General features: G+C 52.3%; 1 protein-coding gene across 3 annotated transcripts in view; it reads left to right on the plus strand.

Annotated features, from left to right (window-relative positions):
• LOC311622198 (integrin alpha-M-like) overlaps positions 1 to 16,657 on the plus strand; it is a 42,084-nt gene extending 25,427 nt beyond the window's left edge. The window contains exons 13-30 of one of the 3 annotated variants that reach the window (XM_084883102.1): positions 3,951 to 4,091; positions 4,178 to 4,387; positions 6,033 to 6,163; positions 6,246 to 6,409; positions 9,179 to 9,340; positions 9,424 to 9,555; positions 9,700 to 9,790; positions 9,985 to 10,126; positions 10,220 to 10,339; positions 11,102 to 11,181; positions 11,964 to 12,047; positions 12,460 to 12,535; positions 13,338 to 13,445; positions 13,575 to 13,658; positions 14,192 to 14,308; positions 14,422 to 14,523; positions 14,722 to 14,832; positions 15,465 to 16,656. In XM_084883102.1, coding sequence (XP_084739228.1) covers positions 3,951 to 4,091; positions 4,178 to 4,387; positions 6,033 to 6,163; positions 6,246 to 6,409; positions 9,179 to 9,340; positions 9,424 to 9,555; positions 9,700 to 9,790; positions 9,985 to 10,126; positions 10,220 to 10,339; positions 11,102 to 11,181; positions 11,964 to 12,047; positions 12,460 to 12,535; positions 13,338 to 13,445; positions 13,575 to 13,658; positions 14,192 to 14,308; positions 14,422 to 14,523; positions 14,722 to 14,832; positions 15,465 to 15,536 — 2,127 coding nt within the window. In that variant the 3' untranslated portion in view covers positions 15,537 to 16,656. Of the gene's footprint in view, positions 1 to 3,950; positions 4,092 to 4,177; positions 4,388 to 6,032; positions 6,164 to 6,245; positions 6,410 to 9,178; positions 9,341 to 9,423; positions 9,556 to 9,699; positions 9,791 to 9,984; positions 10,127 to 10,219; positions 10,340 to 11,101; positions 11,182 to 11,963; positions 12,048 to 12,459; positions 12,536 to 13,337; positions 13,446 to 13,574; positions 13,659 to 14,191; positions 14,309 to 14,421; positions 14,524 to 14,721; positions 14,833 to 15,464 lie in introns of all 3 variants that reach the window. The other 2 variants (XM_084883100.1, XM_084883101.1) reach the window with 2 other exon arrangements.
• Positions 16,658 to 16,930: the final 273 nt, after the last annotated feature.

Below are 16,930 nucleotides of genomic sequence, written 5' to 3' on the forward strand. Positions count from 1 at the left end.
TTATGACCAAGCCTGGTTTATCCCAGGAATGTAGGGCTTGTTCAACAATGATGCAGAAATGAACAAACTGATTCTAAAGTTCAAATGGAAGTGCAAGGGACCCAGAATAGCCAAAATAATCTTGAAAAAGAAGAATGACAATCTCACTTTTATGTGGAATCTAATGAACAAATTAGATCCAGAGACATGGAAACATGCACCAGACTGAAGGTCCTCAGAGGGAAGGGGGTGGGGGAGGGAAGAGAGCAACCAAGGAACCTATAGGCCTGGTGCATGAAATTTGGGCACTTGGTGGGGGTCCCTCAGCCTGGCCTGCGCCCTCTCGCAGTCTGGGACCCCTCGCTCCTTACCGCCTGCCTGCTTGCTCACTGCTTCTTACTGCTCAGCTCCCAGCTCCTTAGCACGGCTGAGGCTGGAGAGGCTCCTGCCATTGCTGCTGTGTTCGCCAACTGTGAGCCTGGCTTCTGGCTGAGTGGTGATCCCCCTTATGGGAGCATACTGACCATCTGGTGATCAGCGTGCATCATAGCAACTGGTTGTTCCGCCTTTCAGTTGATTTGCATATTAGGCTTTCATTATATAGGATAGGCAAAACCCATGGACATAGACATTAGTGGGTGAAGACCAGGGTAAGGGATGGAGGTGGGATGAGGGGTCAGTGGAGAAATAGGGGACATCTGTAACACTTTCAACAATAAAGATAATTTAAAAAGAGAGAGAGAGGAAAAAGGAAATTGGAGGACTCATACTTTCCAATTTCAAAATTTAAAAAAAAAAAAAAATCCTCACCCAAGGAAATTTTTCTCCATTTACTTTTAGAGAGAGTGATTCAGGGCCAGGAATTGAGCTCAAAACCGAGGCACTTTCTCTTGACCAAAATTGAACCCAAGATCCTTCAGTCCATGGGGCCTATGCTCCAACCACTGCCCAGGGAAAAGCTTAATTACTGTTGACTGAAAAGTATCAGCGAGGCATTTTGTCATCAAAAAGGACTTATTCATTAAAAAGGGAGGGCTGCAACCCAGTGCATGCAGACATGGCAAGCCAAGTGCACACTCTGGCCTGTGTGCCCCGACAGGGGTATTTATAGAAGGGAAAGGGAAGTTAAGGGCTGAGTAAATCAGAACCTTAGTGCCTTACTATAAATAGTTCTTCCAGTAGGGTCCTCCCCATTACATAGAGTTTGAGAACTGTCATAGGCCCTAGATTCTCCCATAGATCCTCCCAACCAATTACATTTGCTTAAAGTTTCAGTTAGTCTTATGCACTACAAGCTACAATAATTAAGAGAGTATGGTACTGGCATAAGGATATACCTATAAATCAACGGAATAGAACTAGAAGTACAGAATAAACCAATACATCTATGGTCAATTAACTTCTGACAAAGATACCTAGTTCATTCAATGGAGCAAATAATTTTTTTAACAAATGATGCTATGATAAATGGATATGTGCATGAAAGAGAATAAATTTCGACCCCCTACTTCACAATATACAAAAATTAACTCAAAATGGATCAGAGACCTAAATGTAAGAACTAAGGCTATAAACCTCTTAGAAGGAGCTATAGGTGAATTTTTATAATCATAGATTTGGCAACGATTTCTTAAATATGACCCAGCAAGCATAAGAAACCAAAAAAAAAAAAAAAAAAAAAAATTGTAGTTCATCAAATTAAAAACTTGTGAGCATTGAAACACTATAAAGAAAATGAAAAGAATGGGAGAAACTATTTATAAATAATATCTCTGATAAAGGTCTGGTATCTAGAAAATAGAGAGTGGGGTTACAGTTGTGAAACACTGAGCTTACTCTTGTATTGTTATTTATTAATTATTGCATTATTTTCCATACAAATGACTGTAAACCTACTTTTGCCCCCCCCTGTATAAAGAACTCTTACAACTCAACAATAAAGGACAAATAATCTAAGTTTCAAACAGGCAAGGTTTTGAATAGACATTTCTCCAAAGAAGGCATACAAATGGTCAACAGGTACATGAGAAGATGTTCAACATATATAGTCGTTAGGACAATGCAAATTAAAAACACAATAGAGATTTCACTAGAATCACTATTCATTGGTTATTATTTTCAATGTTTTAATTATAGTTGACATGCAATATTATATTAGTTTCACATGTAAATCCTAGTGATTAGACATTTTATAACTTAGTGATCATCCTGATAACTCTTGTACCCATTTGACATCATACATAGTCATTAGAATATTACTGACTATATCCTCTATGTTGTACTTTACTTTTCCATGACTGTTCTGTAACAACCAAATTGTACTTAGCTCATGAATTCATAAACAAAATGTGGCATATATGTACAATGAAATACTATTTAGTCATAGCACAGCTGGTGTGACTCAGTGGCTGAGCATAGACCTATGAACCAGGAGGTCATGGTTCGATTCCCAGTCAGGACACATGCCTGGATTGCAGGCTCCATCTCCAGTGTGGGGCATGCAGGAGGCAGCCAATTACTCCTTTTTTTTTTTTTTTTTTTTTTTTTTTTTTTTTTTATCGTTGATGTTTCTGTCTCCCTTTCCCCCTCCCTTCCTCTCTGAAATCAATAAAAATATGTTTTAAAAACTTTATACTAAGTGAAAACAGTCAGTTACAAAAGGCCACATATGGTATGATTCCATTCATCTGAAATCTCCATATTAGACAGACCCATAGAGTCAGAAAGTACACTAGCAGTTGCCAGGGGATAGAAGGAGTGGGGAAATTGGGAGTGACTGCTAACAGAGATAAAATTTTTTTTCAGGGTGATAGAAATGTTCTGGAATTAGTGGCGATGATTATACAACACTGTGAATATACTAACATCCACTAAGTGTTATAGTTAAAAATGGTAAATTTTATCTCAATTAGTCCAGCCAGTGTAGCATAGTAACCAGAGGTCACAGATGCATTCCCAGTCAGTGCACGTGACCTGGTTGAAGGCTCAATCCTCAGTAGGGGGCATGCAGGAGGCAGCTGATCAATGATTCTAAACACTTATGTTTCTATCTCTCTCTTTTCCTCTCTAAAATAAATAAAAATATATTTTTTAAAAAGCTATCGTGACAAAAAGGCAATCAATGTAATTCACCATAACAACAGACTAGAAGAGAGAAAAAAAACATAATATTAATAGATACAGATTTTTTTTTTTTTTTTTTTTTTTTTTTTTTACAAAATACATTCTTTCATTATGTTTAGTTCTCAGCAAACTAGGAACTAAAGGTAACATCTTCAACTTGAATAAGAGCATTTATACAAAAAATTATAGCTGGCATCATATTTAAAAGTAAGAGAACATTTATCCCTTAAAATTGGAAAGAAAGCAAGAAGCACGATACCTCCAGCTTTATTCTTATTTCTCAATGTTGCTTTGGGTATTAAGGTTCTTTTGTGGTTTCATAGAAATTTTATTTTATTTTTTAAATTTTTATTTAATTAATTTTTTAAAATATAATAGTTATTGTTCAGATTATTACAGGTGTTCCTCTTTTTTTCCTCCCATAGCTCCCCTTCACCTGATTCCCCACCCCACCCGATGCCGATACCCCCTGACACCATCTTCATCCATAGGTGTAAGATTTTTGTCTAATGTATTTATATTAGAGGCCTGGTGCATGAATTCGTGCATGGGTGGGGTCCGGCCAGCCCAGCCAGGGGGAGGGGACATGGGCAGTTGGCCGGCCTGCCCACTGGTTGAACTTCTGGTCAAGGGGACAATTTGCATATTAGCCTTTTCTTATATAGGATGTGCACTGAGTGGCCAGATTATTATGCGTTCAGAGATCATCATCATCTGGCCACTCGGTGTAGAGAGTAGGGAGGTGCACACCCACTCCTAAACCGTTCTCCAGCCAGCAGGCATGGTTTCTCTTCACAGGGAGAACCCCCGCTCTGCTTTAGGTGTGACCCTGGCCTCATCTCTTTCAGATTGGCTCCTACTTCGGGGCCTCCCTCTGCTCCGTGGACGTGGACAGAGATGGCAGCTCCGACCTGGTCCTCGTCGGGGCTCCCCACTACTACGAGCCGACCCGGGGGGGCCGGGTGTCTGTGTGCCCCTTGCCCCGGGGGGTGAGTGGCTGAGGGGACCTGCTGGGTGGGGCTGGGTGTGGGGGGAGGGTTGCCGGGTTGGGACTGGCGCTGCTTCTCTTCTGCAGAGGGCCAGGTGGCAGTGCCAGGCCGTGCTCCGCGGGGAGCAGGGCCACCCCTGGGGCCGCTTTGGGGCGGCCCTGACCGCGCTGGGGGACGTGAATGGGGACAAGCTGGCGGACGTGGCCATCGGGGCCCCGGGGGAGCAGGAGAACCAGGGAGCCGTGTACCTGTTCCACGGAACGTCGGGGCTGGGCATCAGCCCCGCCCACAGCCAGGTGAGGTCCCTCACTGTCTCCATTGTGGCAGCAGACCCTGCAGATCTGTCCCCTTCTCCTTCAGTGTTCCCACAGCTGTCAGGTTAGTTCTCACATTACTCCTTCTGGAGCTTTAAAAGCAGTGACGCGCTGCACGAAGCCTGACTCCTCAGTCCTAGGTTAGTTCTCACACAGCCCGGGAGGCCCGGGCCCAGCGCCCGCCCTGTGCGGGGAGGTGAGGCTGCAGCATGGACTCCGGCAGGCTGGACGGGCGGACGTCTTCCCCTCGGCAGGCAGCGGGCAGTCCCGGGTTTAGGCCGAGAGCCGCCCGCCCCGGAGGCCTTCCCACCGGCCGCCTCCCAGAACCGAGCAATTCGGGGGCTTTCGCTTGTGGGTCACGCAGGGCCCCTCTCTCAGGAAATTCAGAAAAAAAATTCAGATTTACAGGCAACGTTGAAAGACTTGTACAGCGAACACTCATATATTTACCCACATTCAACAATGGACATTTTACTAGACTTGCTTGACCACATAGCCATTCTCTCTCCAGTCCCTCTCGTTTTTCAATGCATTTCAAAGTAAGTTGCAGCATTTGTCCACTCCACCTGTAAACATTTCAGCGTGCATATCATTAACCAGAGTTCAACATTTGCTCACTGTTATTCTTTTTTAAAGTATATTTTATTGATTTTTTTTTACAGAGAGGAAGGGAGAGGGATAGAGAGTTAGAATCCAGTAAGCAGCACCGACATTAAGATACACACATTTCCGGCAGCCCATGGTTCCTGTCAGCTGACAAAATCACTTAAAAATTGTGGTAAAATATACATGACACAAAGCTCACCATTTTAACCGTTTTAAAGTGTGTAGATAGAATTTCTTTTTATTTGGCTGTTACACTTTCAGTGCTAATCTTGCAGATGGACTAGAGAGTCAAATCACTCTTTAAAAAAAAAAGTTTTTATTGATTTCAGAGAGGAAGAAAGTGGGAGAGAGATAGAAACATCACTGATGAGAGAGAATCGCTGATGGGCAGCCTCCCGCACACCAGGGCTTGTGGCCCCACAGGGAATCGAACCATGACCTCCTGGTTCATAGGTTGACGCTTAACCAACTGTGACCACTGAGCCAGCTGGCCGGGCTCAAAATCGACTTTAGAGACTGACTATGGAAACAGCGATATCCACACCTCCACTCGCTTTCCTCTCTATCCCCGGGTCTCCAGGAAGCACTGTTTCTGATTCTCCATTCTTCCCAGCAGCGTGGTTTGCTGCTTCCGGATTGTCGTTTTTAGCATGGACTTCCCGCCGTGGGAGGTGGGGTCTGAGGCTTTCAGACCTCCTTGGCCACGCCTTCTCCCCTCCTCCCAGTCCCCATATTTACACGGTGATTTGGTTAGTATTCAGGCTTGGCACTATGGGACCATGTAAATGAGATTCAGCTGTGCCACTCCGTTCCTGTAAACTGTTCCCTAAAACCTCCAGCTGACTGATGGAAGCTTTGGGTGCCATCTCAAGACTGTGGTCCAAAGCTGAATGGCTGCCCTGATTCCTTGAGAAATTACAGGAGATGAGACTTGAATGGTGACTTGGGTCCCTGGGGCATCTGACTTACACACTCCCCGTTCTTCCCGCTCCCTCTCTCCCCTCCTCCTCTCTGTCTCCAGCGGGTCGCAGGCTCCCAGCTCTCCCCCACGCTCCAGTACTTCGGTCAGTCCCTGAGCGGGGGCCGGGACCTCACGATGGATGGCCTGATGGACCTGGCTGTGGGGGCGCAGGGGCAGGCGCTGCTGCTCAGGTGAGACCCTCTCTCAGAGCACACCGGGAGGCCTCCCTTTCGAGGAGCAGCCTAAGGACAGACAGCCCTGGTGTCTCTGCAGGTCCCAGCCGGTGCTGAGAGTTCAGGCGACCATGACCTTCACGCCCAGGGAGTTGGCGAGGAGTGTGTTTGAGTGTCGGGAAAACGTGGTGAGAGGCCTGACTGCGGGGGAGGTCAGCGTCTGCCTCCGTGTGCAGAAGGGCACGGGGGACCGGCTGCCACCAGGTGAGGGGACGGGGGGAGAGGGAGAGGGAACAAGAGAGGGGAAGGGTTGAGTGGCTGGGAGCACTGACAGGCGGCGCAGCCTTCTTGGCAGTTCAGAGCAAAGTGCTCACTGCCTCCACCAGCCTCCTCTGCTTGGCTGGAGGAAGAGGGTGAGTCCCCTGCTGGGAGGGAGGCCCAGCAAACCGTGTGGAGGAAGCCAGCCTCTGGCAGCATCTTACTCTCTCGGTTCTCCAGATAACCGCCCCCCACCACCTGTGAATTAACTGAGATATTTTTTATTTTTTAATGGGGAACTCTTTTAAGGGGGAGTTTGTGTTGATTAAGCTAAAAACATATTCACAAAGCACCCAGACATGCATTTCATCGTAAGGAACTTGACTTCTTTTTTTCTATTTTTAAAGAGGGACATTGTGCTGGGGTGAGGGATAGTAGTGAGGGTACTAGAGAGAAAGAGGGGAGTTCATAGAATTACGTTTCTAGCAGGAATCTTACGAGGCTGAGGAGAAGCAGTCAGAGTTTGGGGCAGCCAGCATGGCTAGAAATTGAAAGCAAAGTCTTGGAGATTAGAGGATTGCAGAGAAAGTACCCCCAACTCTGCATAGAAATGCCTTTCAAGTCATTGGCAGGTCAGTACTCCAAGGAGCTCAGCTGATGACAGCAACTGGAGAGCTCAACAGCTGAGCAGAAATTCAGCAGCTAGTGCTGCTGGGGAAATGGAGATTCAGGAGGCACCTTAGTATACAAATTGTTTGCTCTACTGGGGCAATGTCCAAGAGTCCAGCAATCAGGAGAAACAACAGACAATAGAAATAGACCCAAAGGTGATTTCACAAATTAGAGTCATCAGACAGGAATTCAAAATGATGGAGAACCTCAGAAAAGACTTGAAATTCATAAAATAGAGTCAAGTGGAAACACTAGCCCTGAAAAACATGCTAACTGAAATTAAGAATTCAATAAATAGATTCAATAGAAGATTAGAAGCAGAACAGAGAATCACTGTAGTGAACTGGAAGGTAAAGCAATGAAAAATATACAAATTAACAGAGAGAAAAGGATGAAAACTATAGAAAGAAACCATTAGAGATGTATGGGACATGGTGAAAGATCTAATAAACATTGATTTGAATTCCAATAGAGAGAGAGAGAGAGAGAGAGAGAGAGCGAGAGAGAGAGAGAGAGAATAAGTAAGAAGCAACAGTTTAAAAAAATAGTGATGAAGAATTTTCTAAAACTGGTGAAAGATATCAAGATTCTCTATCAGAAAAGAGTTGTCGTCCTGACAAAGAGGGTTCTTCAAAGGACAACGTTGGCAATGGCAAACATTTTAAAGGGAAGGTTACAATGATAAGGAGAAGGAACACCACATAACCAGACATCCTGAAAAGAGAGACCACAGGGAGACAGAGAAATAGCCCGCACATGAAAGAAAAGCAGGCATCACCAGAAAAGGAAGTAAACGAGTCAGAGGCATGCAGCCTACCAGAGCAAGAATTCAGAGTAATGATCATAGGATGGCTAAAAAGAATGGAAGAGAAATTTGATAATAACCCAGAAGAAATGAGGAAGAACCATGAGGAACTGAAGAAGAACCATGAGGAATTGAAGAAGAACCAAGAGGAATTGAAGAAGAACCAAGAGAAACTGAAGAAGAACCAAGAAGAAATGAAAAATGACATCACTACGATGAAGAACTCAATAGAAAGCATCAAGAGTAGACTAGATGAAGCAGAGGACCGCATCAGTGAGCTAGAAGACAAGATGGAAAAAAATACCCAATTAGAGCAGCTTCTAGAAAAAAAGATTAAAAAGCAGGAGGAGAGCCTACGGGAGCTTTGGGACAATACAAAACAAAATTGTATTTGAATAATAGGGGTTCCAGAAGGAAAGGAAACTGAGGTAGACACGGAAAAAGTATTTCAAGAAATAATGACAGAAAACTTTCCTGAGATAGAGAAGAAAAAACCCACACAAATCCAAGATCTAATAAACATTGATTGGAATTCCAATAGGAAAAGAGAGAGAGAGAGAGAGAGAGAGAGAGAGAGAGAGAGAGAGAGAGAGAGAATAAGAAAGAAGCAACAGTTAAAAAAAATAGTGATGAAGAATTTTCTAAAACTGGTGAAAGATATCAAGATTCTCTATCAGCCAATGCCGGTTTGGCTCAGTGGATAGAGCATCGGCTTGCGAACTGAAAGGTCCCAGGTTCAATTCCCGTCAGGGGCACGTACATTGGTTGCGGGCACATCCCTGGTAGGGGGTGTGCAAGAGGCAGCTGGTCGATGTTTCTCTCTCATTGACGTTTCTAGCTATCTCTTTCCCTTCCTCTCTGTAAAAAAATCAATAAAATATATTAAAAAAAAAGATTCTCTATTAAAGTAGGGAACATAGAAAGGGAATCACACTGTGGTACGTTACACTGGTGCACACAACACTATTCATTATACTAGATCCAGGCACAAACTGCTGAAGCCCAAAGGGAAAGAAAGTTAAGAGCAGCCAGAAAAATCATGCCATTTTCCGGTGTGTAACAGAACTGCTGCCATGCATTGAGCACTCACTGTGTGGCAAGCACTGTGCTTTGCAGACACTATTTCACTTCATTTCCACCCCTGTGAGGGTGCAATCATTGCCCTCAATCTAAAAATAGGGAATTGAGGCCCAAAGAGGTCAGAGAAGCTGCCCAGAGTCACCAGCTGGGGAGCGGGAGCTGGGCCGCGCCTGCCTGTCTGCCTCCAGGCGGCTGCTGACCCGTGCGCCTGCCCCCAGGAGAGATCCGGAGCTCCGTCCTCTACGACCTGGCGCTGGACTCCACGCGCCCCCGGCCCCGTGCCGTCTTCGCAGAGACGAAGAACAGCACACGCCGGCGGACGCGGGTCCTGGGGCTGAGCCAGACGTGTGAGACCCTGAAGCTGCAGTTGCCGGTGAGAGGTGGGGGCAGCCACCGCTCCAGCACCGGGGTTGGGGGGGGGTAGGAAGCTGAATGGAGGACCCCAACCACCGCTCTCTCTCAGGAGTGTGTGGAGGACTCCGTGACCCCCGTTGTCCTGCGCCTCAACTTCTCCCTGGAGGGGCAGCCCCTGTCCTCCTACGGGAACCTGCGACCGGTGCTGGCCGTGGACGCTCAGACCCTCTTCACGGCCTCGGTGAGTCCCGGCGGGTCCTGCTGGGCCGGGAGGGACAGAGGCCACGAGGGTTGAAACTCATTTTATTTCCTTTCGACATTTTATTTTGTTGTTTCCTGTCACCATGGAATCGTTTCGTTATTTCCTCCCATTCTGTTTCACCAGACCCCGTTTCTTTGCAGCTTCCCTTTGAGAAGAACTGTGGCAACGACAGCGTGTGCCAGGATGCCCTCAGCATCAGCCTCAGTTTCACCAAGTGCGTTTCCCTCCTCGCTGCTGCCCAGCCTAGGCCGCCCAGTGCCGCCTCCCCGCCCGGAGCCGGGAGCGGCTGCTCTGGGGGTGTCTGCTGGCTGCCCACCGCTGTCTCCTCCCCCCAGTCCCCCCCCCCCCAGCCGACCTCCCACAGGGAGGCCTCAGAGTCTCAGAGTCTCACGCCGGCTTGTCCCCCAGCCTGCATGCCCTGGTGGTGGGCGGTCCCCGGAACTTCAACCTGACGGTGACGGTGAGGAACCAGGGCGAGGACTCCTACGGCACGCGGGCCGCCTTCTTCTACCCGCCCGGCTTGTCCTACCGGAGGGTGTCCGGGCTCCAGGTAGCCCAATGCTTCCCGCTCCACTGGCCTTGCTTTGTGGTCCCCAGGCTCATGGCTGACGTCACCCCCCTGTCTGCCCCCCTTGCCTTCCAGTCCCGGCACTCCTGGCGGTCCTGGCGTGTCAACTGTGAGTCCGATCCCTTCGCCCAAGCCAGGGCCCTGCACAGCGGCAGCTGCACCATAAACCAGCCCATCTTCCCCGGCAACTCAGAGGTCAGGCTGGGCCCCTCACCTTTTCTCCTCTGTCTTCTTCTGAATTTCCTCCTCCTCCTCTTCCTCCCCCTCCTCCTCCTCCTCCTTCTTCTCCTCCCCTCCCCCACCTCCTCCTCCTCTTCCTCTTCCTCCATCTCCCCCCTTCCCCCATCTTCTCCTCCTCCCCCTCCACCCTTCTCCTCCTCTATCTCCCCCCTTCCCCCATCTTCTTCTCCTCCCCTCCCCCCTCCTTCTCCTCTTCCTCCCCTTCCCCCTCCTCCTCCTCCTCTTATTCCGATAGCTTCCTTTTCTGAGAACCAGCTTCGCTGACATAATGCAAACACCACACACCACCATTGACAGCATTCCCACTCGATGGCTCCTGGGTGGTTCACAGACTGTGCGTCCATCACCACCATCCATTTTAGGGTATTTCTACCCCAAGAAGTGACTCTGCTCCCCTTGGCCATCACCCCCACCTTCTCCCAGCCCCAGGCACCGCCAGCCCCGGTCCCCCTCCAGCCCCCTCCCCCTCTAGCCCCGCCCCCCTCCAGCCTCTCCCATCTGGACGTGTGGCACAGTGCACCCTGTACGCGTGGTCACCTGTGGCCGGCTCCTTTCACAGCAGCAGGTTCCCAGGATCCCCGCTGCAGACCTTCATTCCTCTCACTGCCCAGTGCTGCTCTCAGACGGGCCACCTCACCTGCCGCACTCGTGCTTGTGCTGAGGAGCGTCTGGTGTTTCTCCTCCTATTCCTGTTCTCTCTCCTTTCTCCGACGCCAGGTCACCTTTAACATCACGTTGGACGTGGACTCTGATGCCTCCCTGGGAGACAGACTGCTGCTCACGGCCAACGTGACCAGGTGCAGGCTTCCTCCACGTTGGGTCACGCCCTCTGCCCAGCGTGAACCGCTGCCCCCACCCCAGCTGGTTCTTGCTTCAGCTCATTCATTCAGCAAACACTGAATGAACCCCCGTGGCAGGCACGGGCCCCGGGCTGGTGGGACAGGGAGGACGAGGCCTGGCTGCTCTCACCGAGCTTAGCACTCAGCGGCAAGGCAGGCAGGAGCGGGCGGTTCCGTAACTGACACGGCTGCCCGTGTTCTCGGGAGCTCGGTGCTCAGAGAGGAGTCCAGAGGTGCTGAGGCTGTGAGGGGCCAAGCAAAGGCATAGATTGAGGGGCCGTGAAGACAGAATGAAGGAGGAGCGTGCGGAGGAGGGGCGGAGCTGGAAAGATGGGACGTGTGGGAGCGTGGCCCAGGCCCAGGACGCAGGGCTGGAGGAGGCGGAGACGTTGGCACAAACTGGATAGTGTCACGGACCGGCTGATGGGTGCTGTCAGGACGTCCGCAGCATGACCTGGGCGTGACAGGGTCACACTGGCATGGAGAAAGGCCACCCCCGGAGGGCTGGGGCTTGGGCCAGAGCGGGTGGTGGTGGGAGCAGTTTCGATTCCAGGGACCAGAGAGAAGAAGGCAGTACAGGAAGTGGGGGTGGGCCTGGGCCAGGGGGAGGCAGGGGTGGAGAACAGTGGTGGTTGGGATGCAGAAAGAACTAACTGGGTGGTTGGTTTGAGGTGGAGGGAGGGGAGAGGGAGAGGGGGAGGGAAATGGGGAGGGAGAGGGAAAGCTCTGTCTCTCTTCAGTGAGAACAACTCGCCGAGAACCAACCAGTCGGAGGCCCAGCTGGCACTGCCTGTGAAGTACGCCGTGTACATGGTGGTGGCCAGGTATATGCCCAGAGCCCCTCCCACTGCACACGGGCTGGACGGGCCACTGAGCACCTGTGTGTGTCAGTCTGCACACGAGTGCTTGTGTGCTCTGAGGATAAACGAGTGTGTGTGCACGAGCATGTGCGTGTGCATGGTGTGTGTGTGTGTGTATGTGCAAGAGAACTTGTGTGTGCATGAGCATGTGTTTGCATAGTGTCTGTGCGTGGTGTATGTGTGTGTGCATGTGCATGTCTGTTCACATGTGTGTGAGGCCCAGCCACACACATCACCCCCTGCACTCCATCCTGCTCACACCCTCTCAGGCCTGCATTACCCATGTGCCTATTGACCCCTTACACACGTAGCCCGAGACTCCCCTTCCAGAACTTTCCTGATGTTCTCACCTGCTCCTTCTTCTTTCCACCATCAGCCGTGAGAGCTCCATCAAATTCCTCAGCTTCCCAGCTTCCACGAAGACCAGCCAGGTCATAAGCCATCAGTATCAGGTGGGGCCCCGAGGCCGGGCTGGGGTGCAGAATAGTGAGGGGAAGGGGGCGTGGGGCTGCTGTGTGCCAGGCTCTGTCCACGCTCGCTCTCACTCCACAAACACACACACACACACACACACACACACACACACACACACACACAGGCGTGCACGCACGTATGTGCACACACTCACCCCTCGGTGTCCGCGGGACTTTACCAAATCGGTGATGCTCACGCCCGGGGATAAATGGTGCCGTTTGCACATGACCACGCACACCCGGATCGCCGAGAACCCGGTGCGGTGGGGAAGCGGTGCGGACAGGGCTGCTCTGTGCTGCCCGGGAATAACGACAGGACAAAGAAGTCGGCACAGGCCAGGCCCCGCCGTAGCCTAGCTACATGGCACACGTCAGCAACAACTGACCCTTTGCTCTGAGTGTTTTCCACGCCCACCCTTGGGTGCAGAGGGCGGCTGGACACACGCACACAGTCCCCTCCTGTTACCTTCACAGTGACTGCGGGGGGGGGGGGGGCAGGGCCCGCTCACAGTGGGGCTCACAGCACCCCGGCCCCCCCTCTGGCCGCTGCCTGCCCCCCAGAGGGCGCAGGCGGGAGGTGCCTAGTCCCCGTGGGCCTGGTCCTCGGGTCCCGGGCAGGTGGGGTGAGAGCAGCCAGGCCGGGTGCTGGGCAGGTGGGGTGATAGCAGAGCAGCCAGGCCCAGGTCCTGGGCAGGTAGGGTGAGTGCAGCCAGGCCCAGGTCCTGGGCAGGTGGGGTGAGAGCAGCCAGGCCGGGTCCTCACACCCGCCCACTGCCTGCAGTTCAACAACATGGGCCAGAGGGGCCCCCGCGTCAGCGTGGTGCTCTGGATCCCCATCCGGCTGGACCAGGAGCCCGTGTGGGGCGACCCCGCCGCTGTCTTCTCCCCGGTAAGCCCGCGGGCCGCCCTCCACAGCCGGTCTCCCCTCAGCTGTCTCCTCTGACCTTCTCCTGGACCTGGGACACCGCCCCTCCTTGGGGTGCACCCAGGAGCGCTCATAGGGCCCGTCTTCCCGCAGGACCTGAACAGGATGTGCCGCCAGGAGGAGCGGGAGCCCCCAATCTCCAGCTTCCGCGCTGAGCTGAGCAAGGCCCCGGTGCTGGTAAGAATGGGTCCCAGCCCCTCCGCCCCCCAGAACTGCCCCAGCCCCTCTGTCCCCAGAACTGCCCTTCCAGCCCCTCCGCCCCCAGAACTGCCCCCCAGCCCCTCTGTCCCCAGAACTGCCCCTCCTCCCCCAGAACTGCCCCCCAGCCCCTCTGTCCCCAGAACTGCCCCTCCAGCCCCTCCGCCCCCAGAACTTCCCCCCTGCCCCTCCGCCCCCAGAACTGCCCCCCAGCCCCTCTGTCCCCAGAACTGCTCCCCAGCCCCTCCGCCCCCAGAACTGCCCCCCAGCCCCTTCGCCCCCATAACTGCCCCCCAGTCCCTCCGCCCCCAGAACTGCCCCCCAGCCCCTTCATCCCCAGAACTGCTCCCCCAGCCCCTCCGCCCCCAGAATTGCCCCCCAGCCCCTCTGTCCCCAGAACTGCCCCTCCAGCCCCTCCGCCCCCAGAACTGCCCCCCAGCCCCTCTGTCCCCAGAACTGCCCCCCAGCCCCTCTGTCCCCAGAACTGCTCCCCCAGCCCCTCTGCCCCCCAGAACTGCTCAGTCGCTGTGTGCCTGCGCATCCGGTGTGCCCTGGACGAGCCCTTCGGCAGCCAGGAGGGGTTCAGCGTCAACCTCACAGGCAGCCTGTCCTTCGGCTGGTACATCGAGGTAAGCGGGCCCAGCCAGCGGGGCTGCACACGGGGCCGCTGAGGCACCAAGGCCCGGGCCCAGCGGGTCTGCATGCCGCCCAGGCCCGGGCCCAGCGCCGCCTCTCCCCCCAGACGCCGCACAAGCACCTCCAGGTGGTGAGCACCGCGGAGATCCTGCTGGACGACCCGGGGTTTGTCCAGCTGCCCGGACAGGAGGCCCTCGTGAGGGCCCAGGTACCTGCCTGGGGCACAGGAGGCTCCTGGGAGGGGAGGGGGCTGGCTTTGGGGCTGTCTGGTAAAGAGGGGGAGGTAGGGGGAAGGAGGGCTGGGTTGGGGGAACTGGGAGGGCTTAGTTATTGGGTCCAGGGTGCAAGGTCTGCAGAAACCCCAGAAACCAGAGCCTGTGTCCCTGTCCTCCCCGCCCTGCCCCAGACAGAGACCAAGGTGGAGCCGTTTGTGGTGCACGACCCGGTGCCGCTCATCGTGGGCAGCTCCGTGGGGGGGCTGGTGCTCCTCGCCCTCATCACCGCGGCGATGTACAAGGTACTTCCGCCCTCCCGCCCCCTCGCTGCGTCCTCTGGGTTTGCCTGCCCAGGGCAGCCGCTGGGTGACCATGGCCAGTCCCAGGGCCTCAGCTTCTTCAGCTGTGAAACCGGAGCACAAATACCCGTTTGGCGAAGGGAACTGAGTTAATTCGTGCGGAGAATCCAGAGTGCCCAGGACAGAATGACCACCACATCAGGAGCAGTTCTCCTCCTTCTATTTCATTTTCTTTCTTTCCTGCCCTCAGTGTTTTTTAAATATATATTTTATTGATTTCAGTGAGGAAGGGAGAGGGAGAGGGAGATAGCGACATCAGTGATGAGAGAATCATTGATCTGCTGCCTTCTGCACATCCCCTACTGGGGATCGAGCCCACAACCCAGGCACGTGCCCTTGACAGGATTGGAACCTGGGACCCTTCAGTCTGCAGGCTGATGCTCTAGCCACTGAGCCAAACCAGCTAAGGCCCCAATATTGATGCCACCTTGCTCCATGCCCCACTTTCCCCAGGTCCCTTCCATACTCCGACAACTTATTCGTTGCACTCTTGGTCCCTCTGTCCCCACTCGGGGCCTGCATGGCCCTGGCCGTGGTGTCTCATTGATCCAGCTCAGCCGTGTTCCTGCCCACAGCTCGGCTTCTTCAAGCGGCAGTACAAGGACATGATGAGTGAAGCCGCTCCTGAGGCCGCCCCGCCCCAGTAGCCGCTCCTCCCGCTGCGTGGCGTCTCCTGTGGGTAGACCAGCGCACAGACTCTGGACAGACACGTCCGCCCGTCCGTCCATCCACCCGGAGACTGTGGTGATGTCTCACTCAGAAAAGACCTGCTTAGGCTTCCATTTCCATTCTTGTGTGTGAGTGTGTGGGTTGTGTGTCTCAGATGTCTCTGCACGGGGGCCAGACGCTTTGGCAAACCCTCTCAGGAGGAATGCTTGGGCTGAAGGCGCCGTTCAGCCTTCCTCCAGGAGAGTGGTGAAGGCAGGCCCTGCTGAAGGAAGGGAGGCCTCCCTTCGGGGCGAGGACACCTGCAGCAGCTGGACAGCCACCACCCAGGCCGCACGGGATCCACGTTAAGGCCAAGACCTGGCCAGCCGACAGGAGCCTGCCCAACCCCCTCCACACAGAGCTAAGAACGTCCGAAAGGCAATGACACCTCCCTTTACCATTTTCTGACTGTCCCAATGTCACTTTAGTTTTTGAATTGGTAAACCTGTTCATAGTGTAAGTCAACAGTTTTCCTTCCAGCCCGATCGCCCACCATTTAAGTCACTTCTAAAGGCCAGTCAAGGCCACGTGTTTTCGGGTCTCCTTCCCGAGGACTCTAGGCATATGCCAACACACACACACACACACACACACACACACACACACCTTTTCACACAAATGATAGCACAGGCTATTTATCCTCTTCTGCATCAGGTCTTTTTCATTAATATAGCTCAGCCATTGTTTCATATAAGACATAAAGTACTCTTTCATTCTTTTATACAGCTCAACAGTAGTTCATTGTGTCATGATGAACTACTTAGCCAGTCTCCTTTTTTTTTTAAATTTTGTTGATTATGGTATCACATAATTGTCCTCATCCCCCCATTCCCATCCCAAACCCCTCCCCACATATGCCTCCACCCCCTGTTGTCCATGGCCACTGGCTAGGCCCATATGCATGCACACAAGTGCTTTGGTTGATCTCTCCCCTTTACCCCCACCATCCCTACTCTCCCTCTGAGGTAACCAGTCTCCTTTTGATATACTATTTCCAATCTCTTGTGATTAAAATGATGGTGAACTAATAAATTGAATATATGTCACTTTTGCATATGTGTAAAGATAATTTAAAGGATATATTCCCAGAGCTTTGTATTCTCCCAAAAGCAAACCCAAGATAAGAATTTAAGTGAAGGAATTTCATCTCAGAGTGTTATCAGGAAATACCAATAGAGGGCAGAAAGCCTGTAACTGGGGACTTGCAAAGGAAGCTGCATTGAGATTGCTACGAAGGGCAGAGACACAGAAAGCACTGGCCCTGCTTCCATGAGTGGCAGCCGAAATCCTAGCTCAGCTGCAGAGGTCCCCTGAGGGGCCCAGGTTCTCACCC

The sequence above is a fragment of the Pipistrellus hanaki genome, assembly GCF_964339955.1.
Source record: "Pipistrellus hanaki genome assembly, chromosome: 4".
NCBI classification, from domain to species: domain Eukaryota; kingdom Metazoa; phylum Chordata; class Mammalia; order Chiroptera; family Vespertilionidae; genus Pipistrellus; species Pipistrellus hanaki.